The sequence below is a fragment of the Spea bombifrons genome, chromosome 1 (assembly GCF_027358695.1).
Source record: "Spea bombifrons isolate aSpeBom1 chromosome 1, aSpeBom1.2.pri, whole genome shotgun sequence".
NCBI classification, from domain to species: domain Eukaryota; kingdom Metazoa; phylum Chordata; class Amphibia; order Anura; family Pelobatidae; genus Spea; species Spea bombifrons.
The window spans coordinates 60,235,298-60,256,418 of NC_071087.1; the positions used below are offsets into that span (position 1 = coordinate 60,235,298).

The 21,121-nt window shown below is 41.5% G+C and overlaps 3 protein-coding genes across 3 annotated transcripts; 2 read left to right on the forward strand and 1 right to left on the reverse strand.

The window, feature by feature from the left end:
- The first annotated feature begins 3,017 nt into the window (after positions 1 to 3,017).
- Positions 3,018 to 7,531, forward strand: MYDGF (myeloid derived growth factor). Its single transcript, XM_053461832.1, has 6 exons — positions 3,018 to 3,206; positions 4,861 to 4,911; positions 5,327 to 5,388; positions 5,477 to 5,558; positions 5,839 to 5,911; positions 7,255 to 7,531. Exons 1-6 carry the CDS (start codon positions 3,078 to 3,080, stop codon positions 7,332 to 7,334), a joined length of 477 nt encoding a protein of 158 aa, XP_053317807.1. The 5' UTR covers positions 3,018 to 3,077; the 3' UTR covers positions 7,335 to 7,531.
- TNFAIP8L1 (TNF alpha induced protein 8 like 1) lies at positions 7,296 to 11,242 on the reverse strand. Its single transcript, XM_053461821.1, has 2 exons — positions 11,103 to 11,242; positions 7,296 to 8,731 (listed from the first exon to the last, which is right to left on the reverse strand). Exon 2 carries the CDS (start codon positions 8,728 to 8,730, stop codon positions 8,170 to 8,172), a length of 561 nt encoding a protein of 186 aa, XP_053317796.1. The 5' UTR covers position 8,731; positions 11,103 to 11,242; the 3' UTR covers positions 7,296 to 8,169.
- A 4,894-nt stretch (positions 11,243 to 16,136) lies between these two features.
- On the forward strand, positions 16,137 to 20,720 carry DAPK3 (death associated protein kinase 3). The gene is made up of 8 exons (XM_053461845.1): positions 16,137 to 16,274; positions 17,098 to 17,458; positions 17,733 to 17,862; positions 17,944 to 17,992; positions 18,619 to 18,645; positions 18,842 to 18,994; positions 19,128 to 19,173; positions 19,566 to 20,720. Exons 1-8 carry the CDS (start codon positions 16,213 to 16,215, stop codon positions 20,103 to 20,105), a joined length of 1,368 nt encoding a protein of 455 aa, XP_053317820.1. The 5' UTR covers positions 16,137 to 16,212; the 3' UTR covers positions 20,106 to 20,720.
- Positions 20,721 to 21,121: the final 401 nt, after the last annotated feature.

The window sequence follows — 21,121 nt, forward strand, 5'->3', positions numbered from 1 at the left end:
TTACGGTCTGTCACTAAAGTTTTTGTGTGTTATTCTTTCAGATTTACCCAAATGAAAGGCATAGCATTCGCTGCCCTGAGTCTGGAGAACATTATGAGATCACCTTACTACATTTCTTGCAAGAACATTTGTGATGATATGGTATACTGCAAGCACAGTCTGAAACAACTCAACAGAGAATGTCATAGACATTGGAGCAGAGAAGAAGATAGCCAACCATCCTACAAAACTTAAAGGCTGAATTCCCTGGTATGAAAAGTAAAACATTTGATGCAGAAAGTAAGGAAACCTGGACTCATTGTCAAGAGAACCTCGGGTTGCAAAATACATTGAAGATAGGAAAAGTGTTTGAAACTTTCCACGTGGACAGGAAGTGGGGGAAAAACTATACCAGAAGAACACTTCTGATGCAGAGAAGTGCATGCTTCTGAGGGCCTAGGGAACTATACATTGAAGTATCCAGCATTGCAGTAAACTTATAAATCGATGGTCAGAGCTACCTCCCCTTAGTCTCTGTCAGGTTTCACCTGACCCAAATATATCCTAATTCTTTGGCCCAGCTTGTACCAGTATGTTGCTGTGGATTTGTGGTTTGTTCTCAGGACAAGTAACCAATCCGTTTTGCCTGCCTACCCTTCTATGACCTTTTGTATTTTCCTTTCTCTCTGTGTACCATTGATTTCTCCGCTGACCTACCAAGCCTTGATTGCCAGTTTAACAGAAGAATTTCGGTTCTGCTGCCAGGAGCTGCTTAAAACCTTATGCAGTATATGCACACCATAGCTCATGAATTTTAATTGTTCGTTGCGGAAAAAATATTTTTATTGATTCTTAATATTTTGTAACAAGTGTTACAAAGAACAGCCCATTAAATACTGGGGTTAATGTGTGTCGTCTGCGTGTTTATGTACTACCAATTGTTTGGAATAACATTTAATATGTATATTCAGACTTTTGTTCATGTGTGATATTATTAAAATAGGCGGGTATATGTGTAAAATATTTTACAGGTTCGTTGTAGCCTAGTTAACGGTGAATTCAGGTCCCTACACCACACACGTGTAAATGCCAACATCATAGTAACATGCTATCACACACACTCATTCATATACTCATTCATTCCCTCAATCACGCATACTCATTCAAACACCCTCCCCCACCCCCTTACCTGCACTGCAGCTCTCTCGATGCAGCTCACAGACTTCAGCAGGAGGTGCGGCCTCCCTCTGCGTTCTCTTGTACTGCACAGAGGAAGCAGCACTGGAGCAGAGTCATGTGATGTCACGTACATTCATGTGACTGCTGAGTTCCACTTCCTCTGTGTAGTACAAAATACCCTCCCACAGGTAAGCAGCAGGGCCCTTGTGATCTTGGTTGCCCTGGCTGCCGATCTTATGCGGGCCGCACTTCGAGGTCCTGGCCACATGCTGGACACCCCTGCTATAGACTGACTGTGAGGACCCAAAATACAAACTAAAAGGCATACACATTCAGATTCCAGAGTTCTGAGGGGTAAATATTGGGGATTCCGCCACGCTGTATGGCCATATATTGCTTAACCTGCCGCTACCTCAAAGTACAGCAAGTTTAGCAAGTCCTATCTAATTCTTCATGGCCATATTGCTTACCAAAGGAGCGGAATCAATAGGACTGCGCTGCATTTTAACCACCTTGTTGAAATAGGGGAGCGCACAACCTAAAAAGGCATACAGATGGTGTTTAGGTGGTGCATTCTCCAAGTTTGTATTTTTTGTGCTGTTCATATTTGCAGTTTTTTTATGGTATTCGCCAGGTATGTGCTGAATTCTTGCTTTGGTTTGTGTCTTGAGGACCTACCTGCTCTGTAAAATGATATCAACAGTGGAAATTCATTGTACTAGGGTGATATAGATAGATAGATAGATATAGATATAAATATAAAATATAGCTAAGCAGAAACACTTGGCAACAATGTTTAAACTTTTAATAATGTATCTCCCCCTAGCATATAAGGGGTATAAGGCATATCAGGGGGCAGAGTGGCATATAGGGGGGTATGAGGCATATCTGGGGGCAGAGTGGCAAGCCTGGGGTCAGATGTGCAGAACTGGAGGGGGCAGGTTGGCAATTGAAAAAGAAATAAAAGCAAGAAATGCATTTTCCTCGTTTTTATTAAATATGAAAAAAAGTTCACATGTGAATTAATATTTACTAGTAAAACTTTTTTAGTGTTTGGGTTAGAGTTATGCCATTGTGATAAGATATCAAATTGTTGTGTGCACAGAGTACAATGACATGTTATTCGGATGTTTGTTTTTAACACCCAGTTTGTTCATTTAACTATTTTTAAAAACGAAAGATTTGCATGTTTTTTTTTTTTTTATCCGATTAATCGAAAAAAATAATCGGACAACTAAACGATTATGAAAATAATCATTAGTTGCAGCCCTAGGTGCATCTTAGTAAAATTTAAATACCGGATGTCTATCATGGCAGGGGCGACCCTAGGGCGACCGCAACTCTGTTTACACTACTGAAAGAAAGCCCTTCTTGTCCTGAAAACAAGAAATAACTTGTGTGGTGTACAATAAATGAGAAAGAAGAAAATTTCAGCTAACCACGAGCACCGCACAAATGTTAAAACAGCCATTATCACGAAGGGTACAAAAAAATAAAATCAGCCATTGTAACGAAGGGGTGAATATAAAGTAAGTACCAGTCTTGTATTTAACACAATCTGAAGAAATTGGTGGATTGGGTATCGCTAGAACCACCCCGCTATAGGGGCAGGGATGCATGCTGGTATTAGGCCCTCAGCAGAACAAATGCCTCACGAGCATCTTTAATGCTGATATTAACATTGTGCTTAAACGTACAGCTCCGCCCTCACATTAAGTCACTTCGTCAACACTAAGGTTCCCAGCAATGCATGTCGCGCCCATTTTATGTGATTAGGGGTCAGTCTGGTACACTTCTCTATGATCCGGAGCGGCGCTCTGTTTTTCTCTATGATCCGGAGCGGCGCTCTGTTTTTCTCTATGATCCGGAAGTTTCAACGCCGCTTTGCTGACGTTGCCCAGTGACTGGTAGCAGTAAAGATGTCTGCGGCCGGTGTGTTTGCTGTTGCTTTCCTTTTTCTTGTTGGAATCCGGGCAGAGGAAAACTCGAGCACAGAAGAGTTTGACGTGAGGCCCGGCGGCTTGGAGCACAGCTATAGTCGAAGTCTGGTGAGTTATAATCCTTATAGGACAAAGTTACCGGGAGCCGGATTTAAAATATAGCGCCCGACGAGGTAGCCTGATATGCCTTCCTTGTTTTCAGTACTCCAGTGTTTTGTATGGAGGAACCTGCTGTCAGTGTCCAAACTGCTCGCTGTAGGACTTGAAATATATGCCCAAAAGATCCAGGTGAAATGTTATATGTTGCGCATCCCTGCCACATAGAGACCGGTTTGTCCTCGGCTGCTGATATACTGCTTTTGCTTGCAATCCCCAGCAACTTTCAAATAAAATGCTTCCCTTACCTGCAGTTGATAGTGGTTTGTGCATTTTAATTGTGTGGTGTGCAGCAGCTGATTCATTCATTTAGCTTTAGTGTTTTACCATGAAGGGATTTTCTACCTTAATGAATTAAAATACAGAGATTTTATGTTGAAAACCCATAATAATATGCATAAGAGAGAATTACTCCTCTTCACTGTGCATATTGTCATTTTTGGCACAATATTCTAGCATATATTTATGGATGGGATTCTCAGCTTTTTATGGTGTGATCGTACATCGCGCACAGATGGCTTTTATGGCTTAATGGTCAGATCCAGAAAAACTCTGTTTATGCCATACCTCATCTTTTATAAATGCACAGCCACCTATCTAGTGTGTGACCGTTGTGAGCCTGATCGTGTAATCCATCTTCCGCTATTTTACTGATTGTGTCCTTGCACTGTTTGTTCTTTGTGTTTTGAGAATCTGAGAAGTGATGTATTTATTGAACCGCCAACCGCCCCGAGATTTCTCTACCAATCTGTGACCTAGATGTTCAAATCCTCCAGTATTGGTCATGAAGGTCAACAAAGCCCCTTTTCACAATAAGCCGACTAGAGTTTACCCTTCATAATTCATAGTGACCCTACTGTGAGCCAGCTTGAGAAGTTCTAATATAATAGAACTTGTAATGATTACAAAGGGATGAGTTAAGCTGTCATGCCTTTTAGCATTTAGACCATCTGTGAACGCTGTCCATGTCAAACAGAGACGTCAATGAATTCTGCCACACTGAGCATTAATAACTAATACGGTGTCTGCACTAACCTGTTTGCACTTGAGTTTCGCATTGCCTTTCCTATTGATATATATATCTTCTTCTCACAAATCGGCTGCCCGTATTCCTTCTCAAAAGGTTTAATGCATATGTGTTTTATAACTCGATGCATGTTCTGGGATATATCAGTAGGTTTAATTAGTGTTTCAGATATTCATGGTATACTAAACTGCACGGTAGGTTGGAAGCTGTCGTCCCTGCCTTTTGTTGTAAAAGTACAGCTTCGTTTCTTTATTGATATATTACACAGTCTGTAGGAGACTTGTATTAACCATGTACTTAAGTTTCACGGACAAAGTAGCCTGCAAGTGGAATACTTCATTGTAGAACTGGTAGCCTGTAAGTTAAGTGTAAGAGTGTATGCGGTAGGCATAAGGCTACATGGAACAGGACCCAAGGCCAATGACCTACTAAGCAGGAATAAAAATGGGCAAATGTGTTTGTTTCTAATTGAATAGATCAAATTCAGTGTTTCGTCCTCTTGATTTATTACTATTTAAAACCGTGTCATGTTTTTGTGTTGTTAATCTTTTGTGCTGAGTGTGTCTGTTTATCCCCTAGGGTGAGTACACCTGCACCTTCACATACGTGGCTCAAGGTGGCACTAATGAGGTGAGTTATTATTTTGAGCACCACTTGGACAGTGGCGTGTTTGTATATTGTAGGCATGAGCCACATGAGGATGTGTTCCATTTAGAAATTCAGCTTGGCCCCTTTGAAAGTTATTTGCTCAAGCCTTTTACGTGACTTTATCTGAGACCCATTTCAAATATCCTGATTGTAGGACCTTATGCAACTTGGGCTGTAAGCTCACTAGCGGGCCCCTCATAAGCCCACCATTCCTGCCAGGAACATTGTATAAAAGTACCATTAGGCTAGCTGGGCAGAGTTCTCATCTCCTGATCTGTCTGTGTATTTATGTGTTTTAGCTGCCACAATTAAATCATACAGATCTTAGTAATTTGTTGGTATTTAATAAATAAAAAGTGATAACTTGTTTGAGGTTTGGTTCATCCATATCCCGCAGAAATGGCAGATGAGCGTGGGCGTAAGTGAAGACGACAAACTCTTTTCCTGCTCGGTTTGGAGGTGAGATATCCAAGACAGCCATGCATACTGGATACTGCATTGAAAACCAGGCATTATTGTAACTGACTTTTTAAAATCTCTGTCTCAGGCCACAGGGGAAATCCTATCTGTTCTTCATGCAATTCAGAGCTGCAGTAACAGGAGGGAAAATTGAATTCAGTGAAGCATACGTAAGTAACGGGCAGCAGTGCTTCTCCCCTTTTATAGGAATACTTTGCTACGTTTACCCACTGATTACACCGGTCTTATTCAAAGTGCAGTCTTCTGAGTGGGCAGCATGTTTATTAATTAAGCATTCATTTTATGAATCTACCTGTGCTATACACATAAATATGTTGCACTGTTTTGTGTCGTGAGAAATTCTACAGTTCCCATATCACTTTTTTAATTTTACTACGTTAACGTCGTTTTGTGATGTTTTGAAAGTTGCTAACTTTGGATTTCTCTTAGTCTCAGGCATCAGCTGATGGCCGTAGTGATGTCCCATTAAAGAAATCAGAGTATGATGTTACTGATACTGCAGGTGAGTGAAAAAATAATGGTACTACCAGGGCATACACAGGAATCACCCAGCATCCCATAAAGTCCCACCAATGAATAATGTGTTGTACCTTGCACTTAAATGTGCATTATTTGCCTGGAAGCTCAAAACGAAACGCTGCAGCTCCAGATTTGCAGTGTTCCACCATCTTTGCAATCTGAGTTGTGCAGCAGTTTTGGCTGATGCAGGGGTGGGGGGTGTGACGTGCATTCACATCGATAGGCAGCCATTCTGTTCTGCCGAAAGAGCCAAGGGTGTAGGGAAAAGGTGCCAAATTTTGAGAGGATTTTGCGGAATCTCCCTTTCATTTGTTTATCAAGTCCTTCTTTTGTATACAAATGTTAATAATTCATAATTTCTAGCTGGAAGTTTTGACTAGTCTGCTCTCATGTGGAAATTGTTGGTTATATTTGAAATATGTACAGAGGGCAATATAATATAATCTAATCTATGTTTAGGGTTCCCCCCACACTTTTTTTCTCTTTCAAAATGGCACAAGCTCTTTATTTCTTCCTCTCTAGCTTGTACTTAAAGATTAAATACAGTATTTGCTCAATTGTAAGATGACCTTGATTATAAGATGACCCCCCCCCAAATGTAAATATTAATTTAGGGAAAAAATAGCCTGAATATAAGACTACCCTATAAGAAGAGTTTTACTAGTAAACATTCACATGTAAACTATTTTTCATATTTAATAAAAATTATGATTGAGAAAAAATATTTTTGTTTTTATTTCCTTTTATTTGCCAACCTGCCCCCAGATATGCCTTATACCTGCCTATATGCCACTCTGCCCCCATTATGCCTTTTAACCCCCTGCTATATGCCACTCTGCCTAAAGGAATGCCTTATATCCCCCCATATGCCACTGCCCCCCCCCCCCGGGCTTACCAATTGTTCCCCAGACTCTTCCTCATACTTCAGATTCCCTGGTGTCTAGTGGGGGCAGCCAGCGGATATCTGCGCAATGCGCCTAGACAACCTTTGTTGCCCGTTAGTTCTGCCGGGGCTCCTATGACGGAGCAACAGTGTGACATGACCTTCCGGTGCTAAGTCATAGAAGCCCCCAGAGGAAGTGCCGGCAGCAGCGGAGGCTGCCAGACAGGAGGATCCAGGTCCCCTGCAGTGCTGCGGGGGATCTGGATCTTAGTCTTATAGTCAGACCTCTATTTGAGGTTTGATTATAAGACGGCCTTGAATATAAGACAAGCGGTATCGAGGAAATACGGTACATAATTCTATTCAATATGAATTGCAACTGCCATTCTGTTTGTATTTTTGTACCTAACCAAGACTACCTTCTTGCTTTTTTTTTTCTCCAGTTTTTCACAGACCTGGTTCCTTCTCATCTTCTCTTTCCAAGCTGGTGATTGTGGCTCGATCTGCACATGATGAGTTGTGAATAAAGGATGATATAAAGGTTTCGCGTACTATCTACATGCTTTATTACCCTGTGCATGGGTTTAACTGAGAACTGTGTGTTGAACTCCAGGAAACAGTTGCAGTATCGCGTCTAAAGCAATGAAGGATACAGTGGATAATGATATTTTGGATCCAAAATACCTTGTAGTTTTAAATAAAACTTTTATAAATATTGTAGATCAGTAGTCATTGTATTGTCATTTTGCTCACTGACTGTTAAATGATACAATGGAATAACGTTTAACTATAAATGTTACAATGATAATTACAAATTACAGCAAATAATGCCAGGTCAAAACTAAACTTATAGATCAGGAAGGGTTAAGGGGGAAGTTATAATTTTGTTTATTATATCCAACATTTCTAAAGCTACATTGGTTCTATAGTAGCTATTGATGAACATTTTCATAAAGCAGAGTAACAACCAGTCTGAAACATGCATGAGAATATTTTAAGGTTGGTTACATAAAAAACATCTCCCCTCCTTTGTGGATGGCTGGCTCATGTTGGCCCCTTTTATGTTTATCATTGGAAGTTGTTCTCTCATATTGCTTTTGCTGTGTTTTGTAGCTCTTCTTGGTTTTGCTTCTGTTAAAATATGCTGCAGAGACATTTTACATCCTTTAGCATTGCATTAAGTTTGTTTCTGTGATCACCCTTCCTCACTAGATAAGTCATATGTTTGCAAACTTCATTGTTCAAGTGCGCAGTATGTCGGGGGCTATGTAAATGAATGGCTCTGTAACAAATGTTCTTTAGCGGCTTGAAGAAAATAGTACTGCTTGGGGATAAACCACATTTAGGCATTGATTTCTTCATATGGTCCCTTCTTCCAGCATTTGATTGATGCCAGTACAGATCCCTTGCAGGTGAGAGCGGAAAGGCTCACTCGATCCATATAGTGCACTCAAAAAATTGTGGTCAGCTAACTGACCAAAGACATGATTAATACGTGCTTGGCTCTTTGGTGTCAGATGAGGCCGAACTGCATGGTGCAAGAGGTCCCGACAGTCGGTAAGCAGGACAGAAAGGACTCGACGATCAAAAGTGAACTCAATCTGCTGGAAGCTGACAGCGGTCATAGCAACTGTGTGTATTTTTTTGCGTAAATTTTGTAGCACCGCTACCTCATCAGCAGTGAACTGAGCATTGCGGTACAGGACACTGACTTTAACCATAATCTTTATGAGATTCTTAATCACTTTCTGTGCCTCCTTGCGGCTGTTAGTGTATTCTCGTAGTGCCCTGTACAAATGATCCAGCATAGCGCTCCCAACATCATCCATGAATGCACTTATTACAGACTTGGTTGCCACCCTGCTGAGAAGCTTCTTCTGAGCCTGAACGACTAGTGTCTTTGTGTTGAATGAGTCCATCCTGCACGGGAAAGGATAAGAAATCTGAAAAATGTTTGACCAATATTACTATCATGTAGGGTGATGCTTTCTTCAGACTTACAACTGCCTCCTACTGAGTTACCATAAATGTTGTGCAGAAGGCCAACTCTTATGCACTTCCTTGTGTGATTATAATTCCTTTTACTGTTTAAGTGCGAAATGTCATTAACACATTTTGCAAGTGTTCTTACTCTTCACCCAAATAATATAGGTTTATTTAACTGCTTTTATTAGGTGTCTGTTAGCCTTGATCCGTTTCAGTGCTATCTACATATGTCATAATGAACCAGCAAAAAAGTGTCAACTACATAATGCCAGCCACATACCATGTACAATATTTGCTCATGAGGCAAGCAACCTATTATTGCTGCTTCTTATCATGGGAACACAATCAGAAAAAAGTCAGTGTTACAGCTGGCACGATGATCTGTTTTTGTTTTTTTAATAAAATGGGCTTTTAAGCTTATTTAGAATGACTAAAGAGCAAAAAGGTTGGCATATCTTAACTTGTCCTGAAAAGAATGTGTATATACTGTATAATATAAATCATTTTATATATAAAAAAAAACCTCAAAGGGTTAAAGCTCAAAAGCTAAAACTCAAAGGGTTAAAGCTACAATAAGATTCTTGCTGGGGTAGTTTTCATTTGGAATCCTGGGGGCGGGGTCAGTTCTCTTTTGCTAATTACCATATATGGCAACCTTACCAACAGCTTAATAAAAGTATTTCTGCTTGCATATAAACGATGAAGCTCATGCAGCTGACGATACAGAACGTGTGACAGTGTAGAAAAGGCTGTTATATTACAACCTAGGCATAAAGTACATATTTTCACAAATATAATCCATGCTTCGACCTCTGTTGTACTTGCTGATACCTTTTTTTTAATTTATAATATTGAACACCTATACTGTTATTTTGTACAAATTGGAGGGAGGGAAGGACCTTTATTTTAGTTCAATTGTTACCATGGCAACTGGCAGCTACAATAAACTGATGGTTCCATACAACTATCCTGCCAACAAGCAGGTATTGGAAGAGGCTGTTGATTGGTCGCTGATCATCAGCGTTTACCCTTCAACCACACGTCCTCTGCATTTGCTGAAAAATGCAAAGCTTTGACTTAAACCGCAAGTCTGTACGGTGTTGAAAGAAAGTGCTGCATACTGGGTAAGAGACCACTTGGCAGGCACAATATAAGCAAAAAAAATAAAGTTCTCAAAAGTATACGATACGTGGTTGGCACTATTGAAAAACCGTGTGGCTTTTGTGTGAGTTATGAATTACACATATATAAATCTCACGCACTTGAATCACATAGGTTTAATGGGGTATATAGAGGGAAGAGATGATTCATATAGGAATGTGATGCATTAAGTGCTGTTTATACATCGTACTGCACTGCAAATATACGATGGCAATGTATAATTCTAAAATAATATGTAACATGACCAGTCTTCTATGCTCATCCTTTATCTAGTAGCAAAAATTACTTCTTTACATAACTGTAAAACTCTGTAGCACGACTTTTTTCCCATCCTCTCCTACCAGCATGTTGTCAGCAAGTTACACTAAGATAAATCTTAATAGAACTGCAATTTCACCTATAATTTCTGTATGGGAAAAAAAAATATTTCAAACCTTAGATCCCCCCCCCAATATATCTAAGATGACATATAAATAAATCTACAGCTATGGGTGCTTGCTGTGCCCAGCTACAGCCCCTTCAGAAGTCTGCATGCAACCATACGTTCTGGAATCAAACAAAAGGCTGTTCGGGTGAGTGCACACACTCACAGTGCTTATAGAAGTACGTGATTTTGCAAGCACTATATATTTCAAAGAAAATAAATATACAATAAATTCAAAGTGTCACACACTTTTGGATTGCAGGTCCACTTTAAATTCTTGGAGTTAGTGGAACATCACCTTTAATAAAGAATAAACACTGTCTGTCGGGGATTCTGTCGCTTGGTGTCGTAAATATCCCCACGCTTTATCAGGTGTTGAGATTTTTAAGCGATTGTTTATTATTAAGGGTGGGGACATGCGTTCATAGTGATCAAAATGTATGCACACTTTTAATTTGAGGCTTATGTGCAATAAAGGTTGGACTTGACCAGGGTACCAATCACCAATGAGTATGAAGTATGGTTACTTAAGACTGAGTAATATATAATAATTTAATATATAAAATGCATATATAAATATGATGGTAGTTTTTTATGTTAAGGTCCCTCCCCAGGCCAGACCTGTAACTAACCAAAAAACAGAGCACAGTTAAATATTTAAAACATTTAAATGCATGCCACGATAACCTAAACCATTTTTTATCTAAGGTAACATCTCACCTGCCGGTGCTGGAAAGGTAGAATGCTGACCTGTTGATCCCACAGTTGTACCTTACAGATGTGACGCTCAAGAGCTCGTGGAAGACTTGTGGTTTTAATATCTTCAAGATACCTCTCCACTTCTAAAGATTTCCTGTTAATTAGCAAAAAAGCATACAGGAAGGGAGGAACAAGCAGCAGAAACAAACTCTAACATTTCCTGCTATTGTGATGTCTGGCAGGGGGAGCAGATCGGGGGACAGACACCCACCCTCTCTCTATCCTCCTCCATCCATTCTTCCTCTGTGTAGAGAGGATCTAGGAAAGCCAGTCCTCTAGGTTATTGTAAAAGTAAAGTAACATACAGCACCACTGTTCAGACACAAAGTATTTTGCATACCTACAGAAGGTATGTTTTTTTGTTATTGGCAGCAACAGTCGATTTATTCACTAGGGGTTCGTTTGACAAGAGATTTTGCGGTAGATTTGTGGTTTCAGCTCATCCACTTTACTATACTGTATAAAGGCCCATTCACAATAAGCTTCTGCTGCAGGATGAGCTTGGCTTACCGTGTACACGCCATATTTAAATTAATCGAATTTCTCCTCACCCATTAAACTATGCGTTACTCGATCCAGCTCAGCCCTAAAAGCTAGAGGAACCTGTCCGCATCTGCACCCAGTAATGAATAGCAAATTGGTAGGTTGCCAGTCCAGTGCAAGTCTTAAAGCCTCCTCCATCGAGATCTATCTCTTGCCATGGGGCACAAAATGTACTCTGACTTCGCATGTCTGGAGGAGAAAAGCCAAGTTTAGGCTCAAGAACATTGGGTCACGCCTCATTTGCACTCCTTCATAGATTGTACCTTTTCAGCATAGCCTCCATAGTACGCAGTACCCAGCACTATACATCTGAGGTCACGCCACGGTGTACAAATACAGCTACTATACTGTGATTCCAAGTAATGCTTGGTAATGTGTATGTGAGTTACAGCTGTTAGAGCTAAGCTGAAATTGGCTGCAGCTGGAGTATATTCTAGGAATAGTGTTCCTGCTGTTGGATTTTTCTGGATATGAAACACACTTTTTTTTTTTTAGTGGGGGGGCGTAATGTCTTGTTCTCACCAGCCTCTCCTGTCTCTATATTTTTAGTTTGCTATCTTGTGTTCGTATTTATTTGGCGCTAATGGAGTATATATATATATATATATATATATATATATATATATATATATATATATATGGGAGAAGGTGCATACTTGCAATTGTGTTCTCCTGTCGGTTTGTAAGATACACTGTGGCACATCTTAATGATATCACTGGGATTTCCCATGATTTTCCTGGTGCTCTGAGGAACACCCTACACGCATCTAGTAGCTAGGAAGTTTCATACCAGTGCTACATTATATGACCAAAGGTATGTGTGATGTAGCTCCTAGCTCATGAAATCCACATGTCCTTTTGTAGCATCACTCGCTACAGCCTTCCAAACTTCCTCTGGAAGCAACATTAGCACAAGCACTGTGTCAGGAACTTCATGAAATGGGTTTCTATAAAGGTAATGTTAACACTATAGCATATAAATACATTTCAGACAATTACCGTATTGGCTCGGATATAGGCCGCCCCCGTATATAGGCCGCACCCTAAAAGTTTGGTGCTTTTTTAAAGAAAAAGTTTTTTTTCTTTAAAAAAGCACCAAAAAAAACATGCTGCCACTCTGTCCCCCCCCGAGATATGCTGCCACTGTCCTCCCTCCCCGAGATACGCTGCCGCTGTCCTCCCTCCCCGCGATCCGCTGCCGCTGTCCTCCCTCCCCGCGATCCGCTGCCGCTGTCCTCCCTCCCCGAGATCCGCTGCCGCTGTCCTCCCTCCCCGAGATCCGCTGCCGCTGTCCTCCCTCCCCGCGATCCGCTGCCGCTGTCCTCCCTCCCCGCGATACGCTGCCGCTGTCCTCCTCTGCCCCCCCCCTCCTCGACTTACCGGAGCAGACTCCCGGGTGTCTTGCGGGGCCGGCGAGGGACATCTACGCAATACGCGTATGCAACTTCCGGTACCGGAAGTTGCATGCGCGTATTGCGTAAATGTCTCCCGCCGGCCCCGCAAGACACCCGGGAGTCTGCTCCGGTAAGTCGGGGGTGGGCAGAGGTAAAACGCTTAGATAACCTCCCGTGCCGGCACCCCCCCCCCCCGTGGGAAGTGCTGGCAGGGGAGGCTGTCTGAGCGTATCGGGGAGTAGGATGCAGGTCCCCTGCACCGCTGCGGGGGATCTGTATCTTAACCCCGCTGCCTGCCCGGCGCCCGGGGCTGCATGTCCCGGGCGTCGGGCGCTAGAGCCCGAATATAGGCCGCACCCCCACTTTAAAAACTTAAAGTGGGGGAAAAAAGTGCGGCCTATATTCGAGCCAATACGGTATATGCTTCCATCTTTGTGGCACGAGTTTGGGGAAGGTCCTTTTTTCCAGCATAACTGTGTCCCGGTGCACAAAGCAAGGTTTATAAAGACATGGTTTGACTGACGAGTTTGGTGTGCAGGAACTCTATTGCAAGCCAAGCTTTCCCTTGGCAAGCCTCTGTCCCCCAACATCCCCATTCGCACGCCGGGGGCTTACTGCACATGTGCACAATCATGTAGGATCCCAGACACCGGAGAATGCTATCTGGACTGGGGTCTTCAATCCTGCTGTCCCACCGAACTTTACCTCTGTCCCGAAATGCGGGGGATGTTGCTGAAAAGCAAATTGATTTTTTTCTCTCTACTTTCTCGTATCCTGGGGAAGAAACTCCCAGTGATACGACAATGTGCTTGTGCAGGGGCGTAACTAGAAGCCTCAGGGCCCCGGTGCGAGAATCTGTTAAGGGCCCCCACCCCAACCTACCCCCTTCTCGCACCATCTACCCCCTTCTCAGGCTATCTACCCCCTCTCCCTACCCCCCCTTCTCAGGCTATCTACCCCCTCTCCCTACCCTCCTTCTCACTATCTACCCTCTCCCTACCTCTCCCCTCTCACTACCTCTCTCTACCTTCCGGTGCTCAGTCATAGAACCCACCAGTTAAATAGTTACATAGTTCATAAGATTGAAAAAAGACCATCAAGTCCATCAAGTTCAAACAGTTGCCCCACTAGACACCAGGTAGTCTGAAGCACAGGGGGACAAGTCTAGGGGATGCACTGGTAAGTCGGGGTGGGGGGGTATAATGGCTTTCTGGAGGCACAGTGACATATAGGGGGTTAAAAGGCATATCCAGGAGGCAGAGTGGCCAATAGGGGGTTAAAAGGCATGTCAGGGAGGCAGAGTGTTATATAGGGGATAAAAGGCATATCTGGGAGGCAGAGTGGCAAATAGGAGGTTAAAAGGCATACCAGGGAGGCAGAGTGGCATATAGGGGTGTATAAGAAATATCTGGGAGGCAGTGGCAAATAGGGGGTTAAAAGGCATGTCAGGGAGGCAGAGTGGCATATAGGGGGTTAAAAGGAATACCAGTAAAACATTTTTCCTATAGGGTCGCCTTATATTCAGGCTTTTTCTTTTTTCCTACATTTATATTCAAATTTTGAGGGGTCGTCATATAATTGGGCAAATACGGTGTATACCGTATATTAAATATTGTAATTGATTTTTTTGGTGTGTTACTTACCGGTACCTTTAATAAAAGTGTGGTTATTTTCAGTTTCAGCCAAGTGAATCTTGAATTTTCGATGTCGGTCCAGAATTTTCATTTTGGTGCATCACACCTGGGAACTTCTGGGCTCCGGCTACCCGGAGCCTTCCCTTGCGGGACACGGCCAGGACTGCCCACTGATGTCGGCGGGAAACACCACCATGTAAAGGGAAAATGGGTGGGCAGCGGGTGCGTCAAGGATTCGGGTCTTAACCCGGAGAAGCGGTGCTTCACCCGGCAATCTCCGGGTCAAACCTGGAGAGTTCCCAGGTATGCTAATTATAACCACCTGCCTAATATTGTAGGTGTAGGTCCCCCTTTTGCCGCTAAAACACCCCTGACCTGTCGAGGAATGGACTCTGAAGGTGTGCTGTGGTATCTGCAGCAGATCCTGTAATCAGTGAGCCTTGGTCGACCATGATCCTGTCGCCGGTTCACCGCTTTTCCTTCCTTGGGCCACTTTAATTAGGTACTGACCACTGCAGACTGGGAACACCCCACAAGAGCTGCGGTTTTGGAGGTGCTCTGACCCAATCATCTAGCCATCACAATTTGGCCCTTTGGTCAGAATCACAGAGATCCTTACATTTTTCCTGCTTAAAACGCATAAACTTTGAGGGCAAAATGCTGACTTGCTGCCTAATATTTCCATAATATTATGACTGATCTGTATATATATATATATATATATATATATATATATATATATATATATATATATATATATATATACACGTTCAACATATTATACAATGCGTGGGTGCACTATGAGCATGGGAAATTATGTTTGTTATGAGATATAGCAAAATGCTTTAATGGTTGCATCAGGTATGAAATAGCCTGCCTTACCAAGCGGTTCAAGTAAGAATGGCGCTACTGGTTTAACTGCTAAATCAAACCGTCAAAGACGAAATGAAATGATGTCAGAAGCAAGCCACCATGACCACAAAAAAATTATACATTTTCCATTTATATAAAAGAGGTAATCAAGTACATGCAACATATCTGTACATTGCTCAGAGTTCTAAGTAAAGGAGCACACAGCTCTGCACTGTATACATTAGTCTGCTATGAGCATCTACAGCAATGAACAAACACCAATAATGTAATCTATTGCGCCACGCGCCGCCATTTGTTGCGAAGACGCGCTGTATGATTTTACCAGCGCAAATACAGCCTCTCCGTTGGGCTGTTCCTATAGTAACGTATACAAGGGAAGCCCTTCCGTTTTAAGCACTAGAGACAAATAGCATTCACCACCCCTCCCCCCGACGAATACTTTAGGTCTTCTTCGACTACCATAGTTGACCAATCTGCAGCGAGACTGGGCGTGGTGACGTAACTCCTCTGGTATTCGGAGCATTGCGATCCCGGAAATAGGGTAGATAGAGGGTGGATACCTTGAGGTAATTACTGTTTGGGAGAGAGAGAGAGGACCCGGCGAGAAAGTATAGCTATCCGGCCAAGATGAGCGGATTCCGCCAAGAGAATGTGGAAGATTTCTTTGAGATGGGAGAGGAGCTGGGAAGGTGATGGATACACGAACGTTGCATTTTATTCCTCAAGTCGGTTATTTAAATGCGGCTATTTTGCCTGAGCAGTACATTATTACTTTGCCCTCATAGCTCAATAGAGCATTATCTGTATAGTGTTGTAGATTAAGCAGTTCTTCGTTTTACCTATATATATATATATATATCTATATACCGTATATATATATATAGATAGATATATATATAGATAGATATATATATATATATATCGCGCGCGTACACACATAAAGTAAAAGGGAGTGAATGGTTCCATAAAATTCCATTTAAAGCGTTTAGTTGTATGACTCATTCCTTTGGCATCTCTCTTCAGGCTTATTGTCTTGTGTTTGACTTCTATCCGATTTCACTGTCCAGGCTTACTTGAAATAGATGTGTATGTGTATATATATATATATATATTTACACACACAATGTCCCATCTCCCAACATCAAATAGCCCTATTATACAAAAGCTGTATTACAATTTACTATATTAAAATGCACTTTAATTTGAGATGTTACTGTTTGCCCAGGTTCCCTTCACCACAGCTAATTGCGTGCGGGTTTCTGTCTGGATGTATTAAAAGTAAAAATCGGTGTATTTGGTAAAGTTTATAGGCTGACCTTTTTTTATGATTGATACCTTTGGGGGGGGGGTGTATTACTTTGAGCCCAGTACAATAATTTTGTGTGTGGTATAACACGCACCTATGTGTGTTAAAACTGATACTTAGTAGAATCATTTTTAAAGTTTTAAGACTTTTTTTGTTGTTTGTTTGTATTTTGTAATTAATGATTTTTTTTCTTTAAACGTCATTAGTGGGCAGTTTGCTATTGTGCGAAAATGCCGTGATCGTCGGACAGGTGTGGAGTACGCAGCCAAATTTATCAAGAAGCGGCGGCTGTCGTCGAGCCGCCGAGGAGTAAGCCGTGAAGAAATCGAGAGGGAAGTAGATATTTTAAGAGAGATCCAGCACCCAAACATCATCACCCTCCATGATGTGTTTGAGAATCGCACTGATGTGGTGCTGATTCTCGAACTCGTATCAGGAGGGGAGCTGTTTGACTTCTTGGCGCAGAAGGAGAGTTTAACTGAAGAAGAAGCAACCATGTTCCTCAAACAGATTCTTGATGGTGTCCACTACCTCCATCACAAAAGCATTGCACACTTCGACCTAAAGGTATGGTCAACCTTACTGGATATTGTTGGCATTAAAATAATATTAGGGGTGCTTATTCTAGAAAATTTGTACCATTCTGCTATTAGAGGTTATCTGTTGATATTGTTAGCTGTTGTAGTTCTGCACCAGTCTTGTTATTCATTTATCATAACCCACCAAAAATAGGACACCTGTGGCACTGGTGATTTGTAGTGCCTTAGTGTAACAAAGAAAACGTGTTAATCTGCTACCGTTCTGTGATGATGGAGAATTGACATATCTGTCTTTTCATCAGCCAGAGAACATCATGCTGCTGGACCAGACCTCCCCTAATCCTAGGATCAAACTCATAGATTTTGGAATTGCACACAAGATACAAGCCGGGAACGAGTTCAAAAATATCTTTGGGACGCCAGAATTTGTTGGTGAGAAGCCAAGGATCTGTAATTAAGCGTCACTTTGCTGATGTGATGGACAGTGTGTCATTTTTCACATTTCTCTTCCAGCTCCTGAAATTGTCAACTATGAACCTCTAGGTTTGGAAGCTGATATGTGGTAAGAAGCCGTGTGTGTAACGGTAGTAAGGGGAAGTGGGACGATATCTATGAGTAGACTGGCAAACCATTGTGTGTATTTCCATATGGTCCAAACATTGCACTAAGAAAACAGAAGCCATATTAAAAGAAATCATAAATTCCTTTCAAAGAATGTGCTTAATGCTCCTGTTGTGCATTTGGTAACTTGGTGAAACGTAGCTTTTTATTGTACGATTCGTGTATAGTATTGTTATGCAGTTCCGTAACCAGTGTTTTGTATTTTCTGGGGCTGAAGCTGCAGACATTTATTTATTTTATACTGTCAGGCTTCAAAGCATAATCTGTAAAATGTAACAAAGCTTGCAAAAACATCAATAAACAAGCATATAATTATGATTACCCTAGTAACAGTTTTAAAAAAAAAAATCTAATTGAATACCAAGAATTTGTTCTTTTTTACTCTTGACTTCCAGTCTTTACTTTTGGGGGTGGGGTGGGGTCCGTTAAGTCCTGTTGCAACCAAGTGCTGTCATCAACAGATATACCCTAGTTTGATTTTGACTGTATGGGGTGGTTATTTTGTTTTCTTCTTTGTTTTGTGTTATGGTTTTGCTGTTGTATCTAATACAATTTCTATTTTTTTAGGAGCATTGGCGTGATCACCTACATTCTGTAAGTATTTGTAAAATGTGTTGCTTAGATTCAGGAGTGAAATATGTGGGGATGTTTGAAATATTTGATGTGTAGGGCTGAATGTATATATAAACATGTTCATGTCTTCATACAGAATACAATATCAATGCAGATATGCTTTGTGGTTCGTATTATGACTTTTCTTAACTCTTTCTCTTGTAACCTCCTTACTCAGCCTCAGCGGGGCATCGCCTTTCCTCGGAGAGACAAAACAGGAAACTCTTACAAACATTTCTGGTGTTAATTATGATTTTGACGAGGAATATTTTAGCAACACAAGTGAACTGGCCAAGGACTTCATCAGACGGCTGTTGGTTAAGGACCCAAAGTGAGTGCTCTTATTCTTTTCTTAATATTTATTTGTATGCCCATTCCCTTGGTCCTATGGGAGGTCAGGGACTGTTGCTCATTTAACTCTAGCGTTTCTCTGTGAGTTGACAGTTTTTCTTCTCTCTGCTCAGAAAACGAATGTCGATTGATCAGAGTCTTGAACATTCATGGATAAAGGTGAGAAAAAAGGCCAGCACTCTTTGTCTCAGCTTTGCACAATTTCTATAGAAAACATTTAAAGGTTTGCTTGGGTAACATGATTCATTAAGTGCTGTGGGAGATGGAGATGTAAGTGGGAAACCGTTTAGTGAACCAACCTTTAAAGAACAAAAGTAGATTTTCTTCTTGGATGTATTGAAAGCTTATGTAATACCACGTGCTCCCTTATGAATAATAGTCCACTAAAAGTCCAAAAGCTTTTTGAACTATAATCTCTTGGATCAATAAAGCAATATTCATTCTGTGTTCAAAGCAGTAAAGGGTAATGCATGGCAGAAAATGTTGTTGATGTATGGGACAGTTCTTCATACTGTTAGTTTGAGTTATGATGTATAAACGTTCATCCTCAGGCTATCAAACGAAGGAACGTACGTCATGAGGAGAGCGGCAAGCGCCCAGAGCGCAGGCGGCTGAAGACAACCCGTCTAAAGGAATACACTATCAAGTCACATTCCAGTATGCCTCCTAATAATACCTACGTGAACTTTGAAAGGTTCAGTCATGTGCTGGAGGAATTGAGTGCAGCAGAGGATGCACTCAAGGATCTGCAGAGAACTCAGGCCACTTCCAGGGAAGACCTCTGTGCCCTTCGTTCCATTTACGAGGAGAAAGAAAGCTGGTATCGTGAGGAACAAGAAGGGGTGGGCCGCGAGCTATTGGGTCTGAGGCAGGAGCTACGACGTGGGGAGGGTCAACGTCGGCAGGTTCAAGAGGAGCTGCATAGTACCCTTCTTAGTGCTAATAGCTTAAAGAAGCGGTTTGGCACTTTGGAAAATAAATATGAGGCACTTGCATCCCAGTTTAGCGCGGAGATGAGCTTTGTTGAAGAGTTGCTGAAAACTGTGGAAAAGGAGCGACTGGGAGAAGTAGATATGAAGGGAGTATGCTGATAGAGAATAAGGGGCTTATAGATGATTGCAACACATGGAGACCAAATTATATAAGAAAGTAAAAAGGGGGTTTGTTTATGTAAGGTACATATGGGTGCATGATTGCTTTAGGAAAAGTTAGTGGGGTATGTTGAGATGCAGCGGGTGATATGCATGTTAATAACCAAGAGACTGGGTTTGTATAGTTAAACTTTAGGAGATGCCAATAACCTTGCTGAGATGAAACCTGGGTCCTAGTTACACACAATATGGTGAGCCAAGGGGAAATAAGCTGAAAAGGAGTGACTTCTTAAAGATGAGAATTGTGTTTTTGAGAAAAGTTGATGCATAGCAATGGTTAAGAATGGGGGAGGGGTGTTATCTTGCATATTATTCATTCCTGTTATCTCTCACACCACTTTTCCAGCTCTATGGCATTATGTTTAAGCACACGGCAAATTGTTCAGTGCCCTGAGTGTTGGGTATAGTCATGCTTCTCAATTTAATGGAAGCCACCTAAACCTATGACAGATGTTGTGGGGTAATGGTGGATATGTATGGCTGTCACGAAATCTGTAAAATATAACCTTTAAATGTAATTTTATTTGAAAAGAAAAAAAAAAGCTTTGTATTTATTGTGGTATTCTGGCTTTTATTAAAACTGTCTTTCAATGTTTTCATCACCTGGACGATTTTGCGAATGCCGCTACAAGAGAGCATTGCTTCATGTGCAATGTTACCAGATGTTTCCCAGTATTAGGAGACAAACTGTGAAGAAGTGTTATACCATACAATACCTCCTGTATTTCCTGGCATTTTTAGGGGCTTTGTGTATTTATAGACCAGACAGGACATCTAAAAGGAGTTTTAGTGTTGGACGCACAACCGTGCAACTCAAATTTCACACCATGATGGAAAGTTTGTATCTGCCTCGCGTGTGGATGTCAAAACTTGCATGTCTGTTCCTCTTATACTCAGTGGCACAAAAGTCAGTAGCGCACCACCATACCCTGGGTTTATTCATTTTAAAAAAAAAA

Coding starts and splice junctions, on each gene's coding strand:
- MYDGF (XM_053461832.1), top strand. CDS start 3,078: ATGTCTGCGGCCGGTGTGTTTGCTGTTGCTTTCCTTTTTCTTGTTGGA. Junction 4,912..5,326: donor CTCAAGGTGGCACTAATGAG/GTGAGTTATTAT, acceptor CATATCCCGCAG/AAATGGCAGATGAGCGTGGG. Junction 5,912..7,254: donor TGATGTTACTGATACTGCAG/GTGAGTGAAAAA, acceptor TTTTTTCTCCAG/TTTTTCACAGACCTGGTTCC.
- TNFAIP8L1 (XM_053461821.1), bottom strand. CDS start 8,730: ATGGACTCATTCAACACAAAGACACTAGTCGTTCAGGCTCAGAAGAAG.
- DAPK3 (XM_053461845.1), top strand. CDS start 16,213: ATGAGCGGATTCCGCCAAGAGAATGTGGAAGATTTCTTTGAGATGGGA. Junction 16,275..17,097: donor ATGGGAGAGGAGCTGGGAAG/GTGATGGATACA, acceptor AAACGTCATTAG/TGGGCAGTTTGCTATTGTGC. Junction 18,995..19,127: donor CTGTTGGTTAAGGACCCAAA/GTGAGTGCTCTT, acceptor CTCTCTGCTCAG/AAAACGAATGTCGATTGATC.